General features: G+C 34.8%; 1 protein-coding gene across 2 annotated transcripts in view; it reads right to left on the bottom strand.

Annotated features, from left to right (window-relative positions):
* ATR (ATR checkpoint kinase) overlaps positions 1-17,110 on the bottom strand; it is a gene marked incomplete at its 3' end in the record, with an annotated part of 102,861 nt that overhangs the window by 15,173 nt on the left and 70,578 nt on the right. For both annotated transcript variants that reach the window (XM_080934922.1, XM_080934923.1), the window contains 8 exons: positions 16,827-16,918; positions 16,427-16,604; positions 15,455-15,634; positions 13,572-13,731; positions 9,951-10,130; positions 4,258-4,400; positions 872-969; positions 39-271 (listed from right to left, as the gene is read on the bottom strand). In XM_080934922.1, coding sequence (XP_080791048.1) covers positions 39-271; positions 872-969; positions 4,258-4,400; positions 9,951-10,130; positions 13,572-13,731; positions 15,455-15,634; positions 16,427-16,604; positions 16,827-16,918 — 1,264 coding nt within the window. The remainder of the gene's footprint in view (positions 1-38; positions 272-871; positions 970-4,257; positions 4,401-9,950; positions 10,131-13,571; positions 13,732-15,454; positions 15,635-16,426; positions 16,605-16,826; positions 16,919-17,110) is intronic.

Raw genomic sequence — 17,110 nt, 5'->3', positions numbered from 1 at the left:
TAATAAGTGGTAGAAGACACTGTGTGACTAATGGTTACCTTGGACACAGCAGTCATCATCCACATGGCTTGCTGAGGATAGGCCAGAAATACCTTGGCTATTATTTCCATCAAGACAACAAAAACTTCATCATGAGAATGACAAATTCGAGAGATCAACTGCGAAAAAGCAGTCAAAAACTGATATGGAGCTAGCCGATTTGTGTGCTCTGTGAGTACGCTATTTATTTTAGCCAAATCATTTCTCATCTGCAGACGATCAGAACGACCACCTGAGGGCAAATCAGTTTAAGACAGGAAGAATAAACATCAGTATTTCAATTCATTTCACATGGGGAAAAAAACCTTGATAAAACAGCTTTAAAAATACATCATTTGCATGCCCACAGCTAGCTGTCTGACAAGGGAAAAACATTTAGATAGAAGTGGCATTTGTTTTCATCATCTGCTGCATCTACAAGTACTTTAAGTGTATGGTTTTATCTTTCTTTTTTTTTCACACTTAATTTATTTTTATAAGATTAATTTTTATTATTTTTCAAGAGTATGATTATGTTTGTGTGGGTGTAACACACACATATGCACACAAGTACACACCTGTGGAGGACAAAAGCTTTGGATCTCTCAGGGGCTGGAGCTGGAAGGAGTTTTAAACTGCCTGAAATAGGTACTGGAATTAAGCTCAGGTCTACAAGAACAGTATGTGCTCTAACTGCTGGACCATCTTTCCAGCCCCCACACTTTTGTTTCTTACAATATTATAATATTTTAATTATTAAACCATTTACTGGTTTTAGAAAGTGAAATTGTAATGCCAATTTTTTATATCAAAGTTCTCCCCAGTGCCTTAAAATTTTTACATAAAGTTATACCTTTTTCCCATTCGTATGCCTTAGCACCAAAATCAAGCCATAGCGATAACATTCGTGGCATTGACTGATATATGAATTGATTTCCATACTGAAGAGATCTGCAATTATATGAGTGAAAAATACAATTACCACAGAGGTTTTTGTAGGTTATATGAACTAGAATGTAAAAGCTTAAGCTTCAGTTAAGTACCATCTTCTGATAAGGACTATGATATCATCTACGTATCCATCTATCTGGCCTTGAACTCAATATGTAGCTGAGGATGAAACCCTGAATCCTTTGTTTCTATCTCCAAAGTTAAGAGACTACATGCATGAGCGAGTATTTGGTGCACCTGTCAAACCCAGGCTTCAAGCCTGCTAAGAAAGCACTCTACCTACTGTGAGATGGCCCTATCCCCTCAAACAGTGGCACTGACATTTCTTCATAGTGGGTTATTTTCCCTTCTTTTATCTTTTCTTGCTAAAGTATTCAGGTAGCCTGCATCAAAAATTATATGTCTTGAGTTAGTCAAAAGGCTTTTAAATACATATTTCAGATAGTTCTTAGAATCTGTACCTCAATTTGTATTCCATAGTAGTAACCTTAATGCTCAGATCTAATCATTCTATTTCTGAGATTTTATTTCTATATTTTCTTCATAGTTTTCCCGTTTTACAGAGGATGCAGAAGAAGATATATGTTTATAATCATGAAGCCAGTAGCCTGAGCTTTTATCACACATTTTCCCAAAGTATATATATAACCTTTACATGTGTCTGCTTTGCTTCTAGTATGGTGCATATACATCTCCATTCAGTCCCAAGTAAAAGTGTAAACACAAACTCTTACTACCACAAATTGTGCAGAGGCATTCCCACATTTGGACAAACCACATGGACACCACAGCTAGAGTACAACGGCTAAGCTCAGCCTAAAAAAAATCATCCTGATCCTCAGTCTTCTTAATCATAACTTCTCTTCCAGGCAAGTTTTTAAAATATTTGTATCATTCATTTTTATATTTATCCTCAAGTTCTATTACAAACTATTATCTAAATGTTTTATCTATTTAAGGTTTCATTAAGTAATTAAACTGCTTGAGGACAAACATTTACACTAAAGCAATAATATGAATTATTTAAGGTATTCAAGTGAATATATCTCAATAGCTAAGTTTCACTCCTTTAAGAATATAAATATAGGGGCTAGAGAGACGGTGCAGTGTTTAAGAGCACTTGTTGCTCTTGCAGAGGACCTAGAATTTCTAGCACCTACATAGTAGTTTATTATCATTGATTATCACTCCATTTTCCAGAGGATCAAGCACACACGGTACATATTCATGCATACACACAGGCAAAACACACATAAAATAAAAATAAAACGAGGAAATCTGATAATAAAACCTTTAAATACTAGTATAAAAAATTCCCAGGCTTGAGAGATGGCTCAGTGGTTAAGACTGTTCTTCTAGAGGTTCTGAGTTCAAATCCCAGCAAGGACATGGTGGCTCACAACCATCTGTAATGAGCTCTAATGCCCTCTTCTGGTATGTCTGAAGATAGCTATAGTGTACTTATATATAATAAATCTTTTTAAAAAATTCCCAAATTTACAGTACCACAGCTATAAATATGTCATAGAAGCTGAGAGTGGTACTATGTATTTAACAGTCCTAGCATGCAGGAAGCTAAGACTGAGAAGCCAATTTGGGTTATATATGCAAGAACCTATCATAAACAAAATCCCCATCAACAACAACAACAACAAAAATAACAACCAAAAGACAGAAAAAACAAGTAAAATTCCTTCCATCTTGTTAGTGTGATATAAGGAATGTAATGAGTACATTCTGTATACTAAGGGATCTGATATATATTGAGTAAAAAAAAGTTAAAAATTGTTTATTCTAGAAAAAATTCAATTAATAATTTTCTTGTTTCTGATTCCATTTCAAAATATAAACAAGACATGAATTCTTTTTAAATAACACAATTAAGAAAACCAACAATATTTATAATTATTAGCAATTACAACTCTGAAACAAATTGATGAAATTAAGTTTGGATTTTTCAAAAATTAAAATTTCCTTAGGAAAACAAAATTTGGCTAAATGTTACTCCAATATGGAATAGATAAATACTGCCTTAATTACTGAAAAGTAATATTTAACTGAGAAATAATAAAACCTAAAAATTAGAAATTTTAATCAATTTATTGCCGTTAAGTCAGAGTCCTTCACTAGAAGGTAAAAGCACATGAATACAAGAATTATGCACTCAAGAATTAATAAATTGCTAAATATAAACACTGAGCACGACATATGTATATTTATATATATGTAAACATACACATAGATCTAAATGTATTGGCATCTGAAAGTCAAAGTTATATTCCAACCATAGCAGGAAGATCAGAAAGGTCAAGCTCAAGCTACATAGTGAGTTTGAGGTTAGCTTGGGCTCTGTATAACCCTACCTCACAAAACAAAACAAAAAGCTCTATTTTATCCTCTGCCTAGTTCAAGAACAGGCTCCTGACAATGTGGTAGAGCACTCCTGAAATCCCAGAACTGAGGCAAAGTATGAGTTCAAGAACATCCTGAGCTATCTCTAAAATGCAAAAGCAAAATAAAAAAAACCCAAGATCTTTACTTTATATAACTTCAAAATAATATCATTTTGTTTTTGGTTTTTTGTTTTGTTTTACTAGATTTGACTAGGAAGATATACTCAATTATCATTAAATTTAACAAACATTAAATATATAGTCTTCTGAAATTCTATACGTGGTGGTTTGAAAGTCATAGCCTCCTGAGTACTGGGACTATGTGTATGGCCAACTGTTTCCAGAATACAGCTGACTAAAGGATATTTTTTGGTTAAAGTGTTTTACTATTGAGTTATGTCTACTGTCTAGTACCATTGATTTTCTAAAACTGTATATATATATATATATTACATTATACCTTTTCTACAAAACTGTATCTATAAACTTTATACACACACACAAAAGGCATTTTTTAAGACTAAAGAAAAAAAAGTATGAAGAAAAATATTCTGAGACTGGAGATGGCTCAGTTCTTGCTGCCTTTAAAGAGAGGACCTGGGTTTGGCTACCAGCACCCACAAGGCAGTTCACAACTAAACCCAGTTCCAGGGAAATCTGATGCCCTCTTCTGGCTTCCAGGAGTATTAAATGTGCACATGGTAAACATACATACAGGCAGGCAAGTAGCAAACACTCATACATGTAAAATAATGATAAATTAAACATTAGAAAAAGGAAAATATTCTAATTATATTGTAGAATGAATCCCAAAACAGAAAACATCCTGAATTTGCTATGGTATATGATAATATTCATCCATTTTGAATCTCAAACATGAAGTTCTCATACTTACCTTCCAAAATGTAGAACTATGTATCGGATAAGATCACCTTGCTTTTCCATTTTGTTATCTGTTACCATGGGCATCAATTTGTCATAGTACTTGGCAAGGTAGAAATGCCCATCTTCCCACTCTGGCAGAAACAAGGTCACATCCTATAAAAAAGACACAAGCTTCATATCTAAGCAAATCTTCCTTTTGCCTGGGGCATAAGGTAGGACTAGGTGAGTAAACATCAAGAGTATGCATCACATAGCAAACTCAAGCTGTGTGTAGCGTGATACATAGTGTTCCATCAGAACAGTTTTGATCCTGATAAACATCTTTGCCAAATGTGGCAGACAACTCCTGTAATTCTAGCGATTAGGAAACTGAGGCAGTAGGATTTCAGTTAAGTTTGAGACAAATCTGGGATACAAATACAAAGTGTGTTACAGGCCAATTTGTGATACAGAGTAAAATCCTGTCTCAAAATAACACATGTAAATCCAATCCCCTCCTCCCAGAAAAATCAGAACCCAAAACCCACCTCAAAAAGAACATTGTTGCACATAACCTATGCAGGTATGATAGGTCAGATTATATTCATAAATATTAGCCTCTTATGAAATTAGTTTCTCCTATGCTTAGCGTTACTATTTTGTTTATAGGCATGTCTCACCATATTGCACTAAGGTTGCTGAGGTTTTCAAAAGTGTCATGAGTTTGAAACTAGTATGAACTGCCTAACTCAGTACCGGGCCAGCCAGATACAAGGCAAGATCTGATTTCAACTGCCCAACCCACCCTAAAAAGGATCCTAACTTAGTTAATTTGTTTATGATGTTAAGAGATCAATTCCCCAACCCTGAAAAATGTCTAAATGACATAGGACAAGGTCTTGAAAACTATTTTTAGTACTCTATAATAATTTATAGCCTGTCTGGGCTTTGTTCTGTTCTTCTGGTTTATCTAACTGTCTATTAATATAGCATGTTGATTATAAAACCTTTATAGATTTTGATATATATGTTTGCTGGTTAGTCTGTTTATTTTTCAACAGATATACTTACTACTCTAAAGTTCTATCCTACTTAGGGATGCAATTCTGCTAATTTCTATTATTGAGCTTGTTCACCCTCTAGCTTCTAATTAGATCTGGGAGATTAGAGTAGGAGTAGGTCAAGGTTGTTATATTCTCTGGTTTCCTTCCTGCTGAGATGTTTTTGCTCCTAAATACAGGTGTGGTCCAATTATTCCTTCCTATAATAATAATCTTTTACTCCAGTAGATGTTCTCATATCTTGTTCCTTTGGATACATGGTACTGAGTCACCACAATCCTTTGTTTATTTCCTTTAACATAGTTATTGATTAAACTGTTGAGTATTTCTTTTAATTTACCATCTATTTTCTATCTACATTCACTATAAAGGTATCTTGGATACAAGAACAACAACAACAACAACAAAGCGAACACTGTATAGAATCCTGACAAAAGAGGTAAAATTTCTGAAAATAAAACTATGGCTGTACAAATTAATAAAATCAGAAAACCTAACGAAGGATACAAGAATTCTCCATGCTTTTTTTTAAGTTTATACTTAGTTCAAACTAAAAATTTAAAAAAAATTAAGATTATCAGAGAGACAAAATCTCTGTTATTCCCTTTGCATTTCCACATAAAATTTAAATTCCAACTATCAATTAATTACCTATTAGTATTTGATAAAGACTGCATCAAACTTACTAGTCATTTTATAATGAAATAATATATTTAGATTTTAGAATATTCTCATTCAAAATTGTGCTACATCATATTACATACAAGGGCTGGAGAGGTGGCTCAGTGATTAAGAGCACTGCTGCTCTCACAAAGAACTCAGGTTCAATTCCCAGTATCCATATGACAGGTCATAACTACCTGCAACTCCAGTTCTCGGGGATCTGTCTGGTTTCCAGTGGCACTCGGTATATAGTACACAGATATATATGCAAGCAAAAGACCCAATCACATAAAAACAGACAAAATGAAAACTTACCCAATAATAATTTAGAATATTTCCTTTAAAGGCTTTTAAGTTTTTTTGAGATTATAATTACATCATTTCCCTTTCCCAACCCTCTTTCAAATTCACACCTTCCTTTTCATTAACTGTTGTTATATATAAACACACATAAATACACACACACAATTTCTACATGCACACAGATAACCTGTTCAGATTGTTTGTTATTTTTATGTATGTTTTCAGGGCTAACCACTTGACATTGAAAAACTTGTATAGGTTTTACAGATTTTTCAGCAACTTAATCCTAGGTACTTAACATTTCTTTTGTTCCTTTTTTCTTTCTTTCTGTTTTTCAGAACTGAGGACTGAATCCAGGACCTTTGACCACTGAGCTAAAATTCCCAACCTCAGTACTTTATATTTTTGATGCTATTCTAAGTGGTATTTGATTTTTACCTTATTTATTTATTTTTTCTCCTGTGTGTGTGGTATATGAATGTATATGTATGTCTTTACATGGATGTGAGTGTTCTTATATGGATACAACTGAAGGCCTGAACTTTATTTCTGGAACCATCCTCAATTGCTCATCCACCAATTGAGGCAGAATCTCTCAGTCAAACAGTTTGCCAACATGGCTAGTACTGATGCATAGCTTGCTCTAGGCTGCCCTGTTTCTGCACTTGCTAGGGTGGACTCACAGATGAACTGCTCCAGCATTCACACAGGTTTTTGGGAATCCCAACTCCAGATTTCATACTAGGGCAGCAAGCACTTTAACTGCTGAGCCTTCTTCCCAGCCCCCTAAGCTCTACTTAAAAAAAAAAAAAAAAAATCACATCTATTTTTCTGAGGTATAATTTTCATATAAACTATGTGCCTTAAGTGTATAAGTATAAATACATACCTAGAGGTAGAAAGGCTGGTATTATAGCATGTGTATGTTATGTCTTAGACTGCTACCAACCATGAGAAGGGATCCAGCTGTCACAATAAAGGTTGGTTAGTCTTTTAGACTTTAGTCATTCTAGACTTTTGAGTGTTTACCTCACTGTGATTTTTAACTTGTATCTTAATACTAATTAATGTCATTAAATATGTTTTCATGTGCCTTTTACCATTTGTATGTATTCTGTAAGTGCCTATTCTAGGTTTTGAGTTATTTGTCCTGAGTTCTTTATACTCTGAATAAAACTTTGCAGGTACAGACATAGCATATTTTCCCCCAACAAGTGGTTTTCTGCAGTATACTTTAATTTTCAAGGAATTCCAATATAAGGCTTTATTTTTGGTTAAGGCTTTTTTTTGATGGAAGAAACAATTGACTAAACTAAGGCGAAAAAGATTTCCTTCTCTTTCTTTTATTTAAATTTATGAGTTTAGTCATATTAAACCCACTTTGAAGTAAAATTTACTCATAGACAGTAAATGATTATCTTTTCTTCACACGATTTCTAGCAGTTCAGGCATTAGTTACTTGTAGATTATGTGTATGTTTTCATTTTGTATTTTAGAAAAGTTGGGGACTGGAGAGATGGCTCAGTGTTTAAGAGCACTGACTGCTCTCCAGAGGCCCTGAGTTCAATTCCCAGGAACCACATGGTGGCTCACGACCATCTGTAATGGGATCTAATGCCCTCTTCTGCTGTGTCTGAAGACAGTTACAGTGTACTTATATATAATAAATACATTTTAGAAAAAAAAGTTTTTTAAAGGGGGTGGAGAGATGGCTCAAGGCTAAAAGTACTTGTTACTCCTGTAGTTCATGGTCCCCAGCACACACAGGTGGCTCACAACCACTTATAACCTCAGCTCTAAGGGGATCTAACAGCCTCTCTGTTCTTCTTAGGCACCTCCACTCACATATATATTACCCCCTCCACACATACATACATATACACATAATTTATAACGAAATGTTTTTTAAGAAATTAGAATATATTATGTGCATGTATGCCAAGTATACACAAACATGTACACATATAAAAATATCATAAAGCATTTTAAAGTTACAATTTATTTGTTTCTTTTTTGTTAGATTTATTTATTTTTATTTATATGTGTACATACACTGCAGCTGTCTTCACACCAGAAGAGGGCATTGGATTCTGTTACAGATGGTTGTGAGCCATCATGTGGTTGCTGGGGAATTGAACTTGGGAACTCTGGAAGAGCAGTTAGTGCTCTTAACCGCTGAGACATCTCTCCAGCCCTTATTTCTGTTTCTTGAGATACTGTCTCACCATGTAGCACTGACTGTTCTAGAACTCTCCAAATAGATTACAATGAACTTGGACTCAGAGATCAATTTACCACTCTGCCAGAGTGCTGGGATTAAACAAATTAGATTTAGTTAATTTAAAAAGAAATAGGCCTAAGTATAATTATTATGTATAAAGCTCACACTTTATTTTCTATGTGGATATGTATATGTGTATACGTCGAGATGTGTATGTGTGCATGTGACCATGGATATGAGGGGCTGTTGTTCGTGTCTTGATTGTTCTCAACCTTATTTTTGGAAACAATCTTTTACTGAAGCTCTGATTCTTCTGAACTGACAGGCCAGGAATTCCAAGGGTATTCTCAATTGCATGCTGTGGTAATCAGCTTTTCTGGACACACCTTATATAGCTCAGGTGAGTGGGTTACACATAGGATGATCTCAAATATTGATCCTTTCCTTTCCTCCTATGGGGTGCAGGTATTACAGGCCTGTTTGCCACTACTCCGTGAGATTCAGTGCTGGAGAATGTATTTTAGGGTCTCCTGCACTTCCAGGAAGATAGTTGTTTTCAGTTACACTGTTACACTGTTCAACTCTATCAACACCTGGCTTTTTAAAGTAGATGTTGGGGATCAATTTAGTTCCTTATGCTTATATGACAAACATGCCTGAGCAACATCCCCAGCACTAAACTCATACTTTTGAAGTGCTTTTTGTTTCTGTTGTTGTTTTGACAGTTAGGAAACCATTAGTAAACATTACAGAACACTGTCATCATCACTCAAAAACAAACCCACAAAAGCCTCTACTCATTCTTATCATCACCCAAGGTGTGAAAAATACTTTCTGAATAATTCTAATTTATCAATTTTTATAATAACAGTCCTAGGTATTTTTCAATTTACATTTCTGTTTTTTTTCTCTAAACATTACTGGGAGGTTTGTCTTTTATAATTTTATCTTGTATAATTTAATAGCTGGTAGAGATGCTATATAAAGATGTTTATAAAGAAGTTCCAATGGGCTAGGGATGTCACTTAGTTGGTAAAGTGTTTGCCTAACATGTACAAGATTCTGAGCTTAAGTCTCAGCTGTGGATTAAACAGGCCGTGGTGGCACACATGGGAAGGAGGCAGAAGGATCAGAATTCCGCGAACATCTTTGAGTATATAACAAGTTCATTAAATGGCTCAGCTACGGTTACTTTGTACAGGAAGGTGAGACTGTTACTTCGGTGGAAGGTGGGTATTACTCACTGTACCATTTCAGGATTTGGTAGTTGGTTTCACAAGTAGACTCACTGTGCAACAATTTCTAACCTGGGGTGGTGGTTTCATGCATGTATTTATTTCTGACAATTCAATATACTTATGAACTTTATCTATGAAAAAGTCAGCTTTCCTGAGTACTATTACAATATACACTTCAATATAGACTTAAAAATCATTTAATCCATTCAAAGATGGTTTACATTATATACATGCTCACCTTATATTTCTTCATAATTGCATTGCTTTCAAAGTTAGCTGTTTCTTCCATAAACCGGCCAACTAACAATGTAGCTCGTCCATGGATTAACATGTGCTTACTCTCAGTTGGGGATTTATTTTCAGGAAAACATAATTCAACCCCCTTTTGAAGAACAATAAGTGCTTGGTGAACATCACCCTAAAATGAAAAGGCAATTAATGTCTTTAATTTAAAAATCTATCCTTAGCCGGGCTATGTTGGCACATACCTCTAATCAAAGCACCCCAGAGGCAGCGGCAGACAAATCTCTAACTCACTAATACATTTGGATTTTCAAGTTTATATACCACTCCTTATTAAAGATCTAATGAAGCACTGACTCATTTCCTGTAGAATGCCTTAATCATTGATCTGTTTACTCATGCATTTTAAAATCAAAGAACAAGGAACTGAAGATATAATTAGATGATTTAGAATAAGAATGAACCATAAATTAAAATCTTTGGGTTAAAAAGTTCATAGTTACTTAGACATGATGATGTATGTCTATAATATTTGTACTACTCAGAAGATGCAGGTAGGAGGACCACAAGTTCAAGGTCAGTCTTAGCTACAGTCAGATCTTGTCTCAACAAAACAGAACAAAGCAACCAAACAAAAAGAATAAAATAAGTTCACAATCAACTGAGGAAACAAACTATGTAAAACGCCAACATGTTTAAGTGTTAGAACATATAAACATAAATGGGTATCTTAAGGGATAAAGAAAGTCCCCCATATCTATCTAAAGATATAGATAAGTAAGAGAGCAGGAAACACCTGAGAAGCAGAGGCTGGCAGATCTCCATGATTTCAAGGTTACACATGGAGGGAAGGGAGGGAGAGAGGGAGAGAGGAAGGGAGGGAGGGAGGGGGGAGGGGAGAGAGAAAAAAATGTTTGATCTTAAACAGAAAAAAAATCTGATTTTGGTCAACGAGTAGTAATTTTTCTGGCACACAATTTAGTAAATGGCATTTTAGGTAGATTTTATTCTATGTGAACAGGTGTGGGCCCAAGTGTGTATATGTGTGCCACATATGTACATATGTACTCAAAGGCCTGAAGAGGGTGTCAGATCTCCTGGAACTGGAGTTACAGGTGGTTTAAAGCCACTTCATGTGGATGCTGGGATTAAAATCTAGGTCCTTTGCTAGAAGTACAAATATTTGTTTTAATTTTTTAAATATATGTGAGTACACTGTAACTGTTTTCAGACACACTAGGAAGAGCATCAGATCCCACTATAGATGCTTGTGGGCCATGATGTGGTTGCTGGGAATTGAACTCAGGACCTCTGGAAAAGCAATCAGTGCTCTAACCACTGAGCCATCTCTCCAGTCTCCAAGAACAATTATTTTTCATGACCAGCCATTTCTACAGCCCCAGTAGAAACACTTTTAATTTTGGTACTTGAGGGTTTAGAATGTGGTCAATATGACCCTGGTTGGCAGAGAATTCCTTATCTAGACCAGAATGCCGTTGATTCCTTCTCCGGAGTACTTTTAGTTTAAGGCCTATTCTACCACATCAGGCAGAAATAATACTTTAAATTATGATAAATGATCAAGCAATGTCTGGTCAATGGTAATGAGACACAGATGCCTGTCTATATACTGATAAAAGTAAAGAGTTAATACTTCTCAGTATGTAAATTCCCCTTATTTGCAAAAGGTATTTTCCAAGACTACCAGTGGATGCCTCAAACTGTGAGCAGTACAAACCCTACAGATGCTAGGTTGTTTTTGCAAATATATATACCCACAGTGAAGCTGAATCTATGAGTAAGTTACAGTGAGAGGTTAAGATACTGTAGTGAGTTAAATTTTAAATGTTTTCCAAGTGGTAAAGTTTATAGATTACTTCTGAATTTTTCCATTTAATGTTTCCAGCTATATAGGTTGACCTCAGGTGACTGAAAGTAGGAAAAGCAAAGCTGAAGAAGGGGTCTAATTTAACATTGTCACCAAGCTTCAGTGTTTGCTAGGTATGGGATATAAGTGCACTTCTGACTTCAAGGTTTGTTTCAATTTATAACGAGCTTACTGGGATATAACCAATACGAGTTGGGTAGCACCAGCAGTTTCATTTTAGGTGAAGCTTAAATAAAGCATCTGTGTGATGGGGACAAATGAAGCTGAAGTGTTCAGAATCCAAAATGAATAAAGGCTATTTTGAAGAATTTAACCTTTTAAACAAGAAGCATGTTTCAAAGTGCATTTTGAAAAGGACTACAGTAATGTAAACAGAGAAACTGTGAGATCCTTAAGAAAGCTGTGTCTTGTTAGGGGCTTAAAATAATGGCAAGAATTAAAATAGGAGGAAAAGGAGAGAGATGATTCAAAAACCATTTCTAAAAGTAAAGAGCCTTACTTAGCCTAAGACTGGATGTGGAAAGTGAGGGTGCAGGAAGAGTTTAAGATAAAAGCCCAGGCTTGTTCTAGATAAGGGGACGGAAAGAGGCTTGTTCAGAAAATTAAGCAACATGAAAGGAGAAATAGGTATTATTAGATAATGAATTGCCTTCTGGGAATATTGAGTTTAGGCAACACAAAGAGTAACAGTAGTATCATCTAACACAGGCTCTGTTACTACTCTCCCCATCAGCCTAGAAGACATCTCCGCTGTCCTCTTAGTCACCACTAAGTTACTACGTAATACTTGGCATTATGTAGAGCTAAAAAATGTTAACCTGCAAAACATGTTGTGCCTACTATTAACTCTAAACTAGTGATTACCATTTAAATATGAAACATAGAATTAGAAAGTAGTTCACATACTTAAAAAGCTCCTATTTCTTCTTTAAAAAGGTTTATTTATTTATTAGGTATACAGTATTTTCTCTGCATATATGTCTACACACCAGAAGAGGGCATCAGAGCCCATTACAGATGATTATGAGCCACCATGTAGTTGCTGGGAATTGAACTCAGGACTTCTGGGAGAGCATCCAGTGCTCTTGTCCACTGAGCCATCTCTCCAGCCCCCAAAGCTGTGGGAGCTGGGAATACCTGTTCTGAAGCTCAGTATTTCCTGACAGGTGATGACATGTAATACTGATATATCAACACAGAAGTGCTTCCCAAAGTCATTAAGTGAGAAAGTGTTATAATCATTTATGAAGTACATACTGAGGACTTACTACATATATCCTATATACCTTCAGAAAGTAAAATATAATGAGAATTGGTCACTTTCCTCAGAAACATGTAGGACAGATGAAAAGTGAGAGAACATTACCATAAGACTTAAAATAGGAGGTATTTTATTTGAGGACTGAAGAATATAAAGAAGCAGTCTTCAGTGCAGTGGTTCTGAGTTCAATTCCCAGACACCATATCTTGGCTAACAATTATCTGTAATGGGATCAGATACTCTTTTCTGGTGTGTCTGTAGAAAGCAACAGTGTACTCACATATATAAAATGAATAAAAATAAATAAAAAGCAGCAGCAGCAGCTTTTCTACCTAGACTATAGTAGAGAATGAAGACAAGTGACAGAAAGAGTTCTGAATTTGGACTAAGGGTGTTCCCAGATGGACTTTGGTAGACATGTATAATTCCAACAGAACATTTTCTGATGAAGTTCCCTAGGCCAGTACCTTGGACCACAGCCACTTTGCCCTTTCGACATACAGTTCCGCAAGTCGTGATTCTCCAGCATTAAGGAGAGCATTGTAGGCCGTCTGATGGTGCCCAGCCTTTCTAGCTACCCTGGCACTCTGTAGCCAGCATTCTCCAACCATTTCATCGTAATCTGGCCTAAAAAATGTAGCAAAACATAGAAAAATAACGTGTGTGAGTAGATTCAGTAACTTAAACAGCTCTTCCCAAAACAGAATGTTTTGTATTTCTAAGTGTACTATTCCAATTCTTACTTTGTAAAAGCAACAACAAACTGTTCCATCCATGTCTTATAAGTCTGTCTGGTCTTTACTCTTTCTGTTGTTGCCTTTTTTCCCCCCTTTGGTATTGAGACTCAAAACCAAAGCCTAATACTTGGTAGGCAGGTACTCTACTTAGATTTATCCTTGCATAAGACTTTATTCTTTTCTTTTCTTTTTCCTTACAACTCTATTTTTAAAAAAAGATACATGTACAGATTTTTAAAAGCATTTTGTCATAAAACTATATGAATACATTTTTTTCATTACTTGAATTTTTAAAGGTTTGATAGTATGCATTGAAATCTTACTAGTTACCATAAGCATAAAGTACATGTAAAACAAAACATAACATGAAAATAGTCAAAGTTTTCTTGGTGTGTATAGATTAAACATAATGATTTTTAAATACTAAAAATTGCCACAAGGCTATCTTCTTAGCTCTTGAGTTATTAATGATTTAAGGTCTAGCTGTACCCCACTCGGAGTGGGTGCTATACACTTGTTGTTGTTGGTTTCTTTTTTTTTTTTCTAAGAAGGACTGAGGCTTCCACTTTTTGGCCTTTCTTTTTTTGTGAGCTTCATATGGTCTGTGAGTTGTTTCTTGGGTATTCAGGAGCTTTCTGGGTTAGTATCCAATTATCAGTGACTGCATATTATGTCTGTTCTTTTGTGATTGGGTTACTTCACTCAGGATGATATTCTCTAGATGCATTCATTTTCCTAGGAATTTCATAAACTCATTGTTTCTAATAGCTAAGTAGTACTCCATTGTGTAAATATACCACAATTTTTGTATCCATTCATCTACTGAAGGACATCTGGGTTCTTTCCAGTTTCTGGCTATTATAAATAAGGCTGCTATAAGCATGGTGGAGCATGTGTCCTTATTGTATGTTGGATCATCTTTGGGGCATATGCCCAGAAGTGGAATACCTGGGTCTTCAGGTAGGACTAAGACTTTATTCTTGACTTGTGTAGGTATTCACCTCCCAAGACATGTGTGTTAATTACAATTTAAGAAATTAGAAGATAAGATACACATTTTTTTATACTGGTCTTCTATGAAGGCTCACTGGACATCTGAGAAGATTCTCCCATGTCCGCTGCTTGAATACTGAGATTATAGGCATGAAACATCATGCTTGGCTATAAAACTGATTCTTTAAAATTTTCTTTAAACATTTTAAAATTTCTGTTTATCTTAACATTTTTTTACTTATTTATTTTTATGCATATAAGTATTTTGTCTGTTTATATACGTGCACTATATATGTGCCTGGTGCCTACAGGGGCCAGAAGAGGGTATCTGATCCTCTGGAACTGGTGTTACAGATGGTTGTTAACCACCAAGTGGATGGCTTGAAATCTAACCCTGGTTTTCTGAAAGAGTAGCAAGTGTTCTTAACTATGGACTGAGAAATCTTTCCAGTTCTTAGTAAAAATGTTTATTATGGTCTAGGTTTGTTTCAACTATGTGATGAATTCCCAAGAACTGAAAACAAAATGTAGATATAGAATGAAAAATACTCCCCAAGAAAGTACAAACGAGATACTAAATTTAAGACAACTGACTTTCTTTAAAAAGTTGTATGAACAACCTTTTGTTGAGACTTAATAAAGCCCTCCGGAGGGCCAGGATAGGCTCCTTGGCTCTATAGGAATTCTGGGTCATTTCTAGTCGAGCTGCCCAGTTCAGAGAGTCTTCATTGCTACTGTCACCTGGAGACTTGTGAAAAAGTGGTTTGAGGCTGTGCTCCAACTCACACAACATGTGTAACCTGAAGACAAACAACATAATACAATATTCAGTCTTAATAACCTCAGATATGAAGTATGCATTTTAGATCTGCTATGAAAAATAAACTTTTAACACCTTTTTTGGTATATAAACAGCAACATTTATATATTTTAAAATTAAGTATAAACAACAATGTATTCACACGAAAACGTTCAGTAGCTTGATGTCATCCTTGAATTAAATGAAAGGATATATAAAAACTAAGTTCAAATGTATGAAAATTAAACTTTACTGCCAACATGATAACAAAATACTTATTCATTATAAATGAATACAAAATATTTACATACTACTCGTAGTAATGTAAGAGGACCGATATGGTAAATATAGTAAAAAAAACAAACCTGTACAGTGATAGTTAATTTTTTTCTACGTGATAGAAGCCATAATATAGTCATACTATCTTAATGTTTATGACTCAGTGTTGAAGGCATTAAAAAAAAAATAGCTGAATAGATACAGAATGAAATTAAAGTCAGTGACCCAATATCTGGTTTCACTAAAGTATTACTGAAGATCATAGAAAATATAATAAATTTTAACAAAGAATTCTATTACAGTACTTAAATTATAGCATTTATTTTTTTAACCATTTTTCCTCAAGTGAGTAAGTAGACTTAAAGGAGACTATATTAGGATATTTAAAAAAGAATGAAAGAGCCAATTTATGTTGATAAGTAACATACCAAAAATATAAGAATTATTTATATGTAAAAATTGTCCTAGTTGACTTATATAAATGAAAAGTATAAACGTGGTATCCCCAAAATACCTGACAATAAATTCATATCCTCGCTGGTAGGAGCCTCTTTCGAAGCTTGCAGCTGAGAGAGGTACAATTTGTTCTGCTCTCACTAGTTTCAGTGTGTCATAGAAAGCTGTAGTGTCTCTCTTCTTAGCTGATAACAGTAGCTGTCCTAGTCTGACACTCCATGTTGTGGATTTCCCATCTGAAAAACAAGCCAAGAAATGCTGTGATGAGCAGGTCGAGCCAGCTTTGTTATGTTTTATAAGTGGGTCAGAAGAAATACTCGACAAATGGTTCTGTTCCACTTCAAACAACTAAACTGACAATCATAAAATGGGCCAGATTAATTGTGAGTTTGCTAAATATCTAAGTTGGAATATTTATAGCAACGAAAAGCTGCTAAAACATTAAGTAGTAGCTTTACCTGCTGCCAAATAGTTTTCCACCAAATCCCACTGTGAAAGTTTCCAAGCTGCTTCAACTCTGTATGTATTTAATTCATCTGTCCATTCAGATCTATTAAGAGAAGCATATCAACTACATTTTAATGTATTTACATTTAAAGTAGCATTTACATTTTTCTAGGTTTAAATATTTTACTTATTTATTGCTGTTTTATTTATATTGTGTTTCACAGTATGACACAAAGTAATTACCCAAAACAACCAAAAAGATTTTAGTCTTTTGTTTCTGAAGAACACTTTCCAC

The sequence above is a fragment of the Micromys minutus genome, assembly GCF_963924665.1.
Source record: "Micromys minutus genome assembly, chromosome: 21".
In the NCBI taxonomy this organism is placed as follows: Eukaryota; Metazoa; Chordata; class Mammalia; order Rodentia; family Muridae; genus Micromys; species Micromys minutus.
The sequence above is the reverse complement of the archived record's forward strand: the minus strand, read 5'-3'. Positions and strand labels throughout refer to the sequence as shown.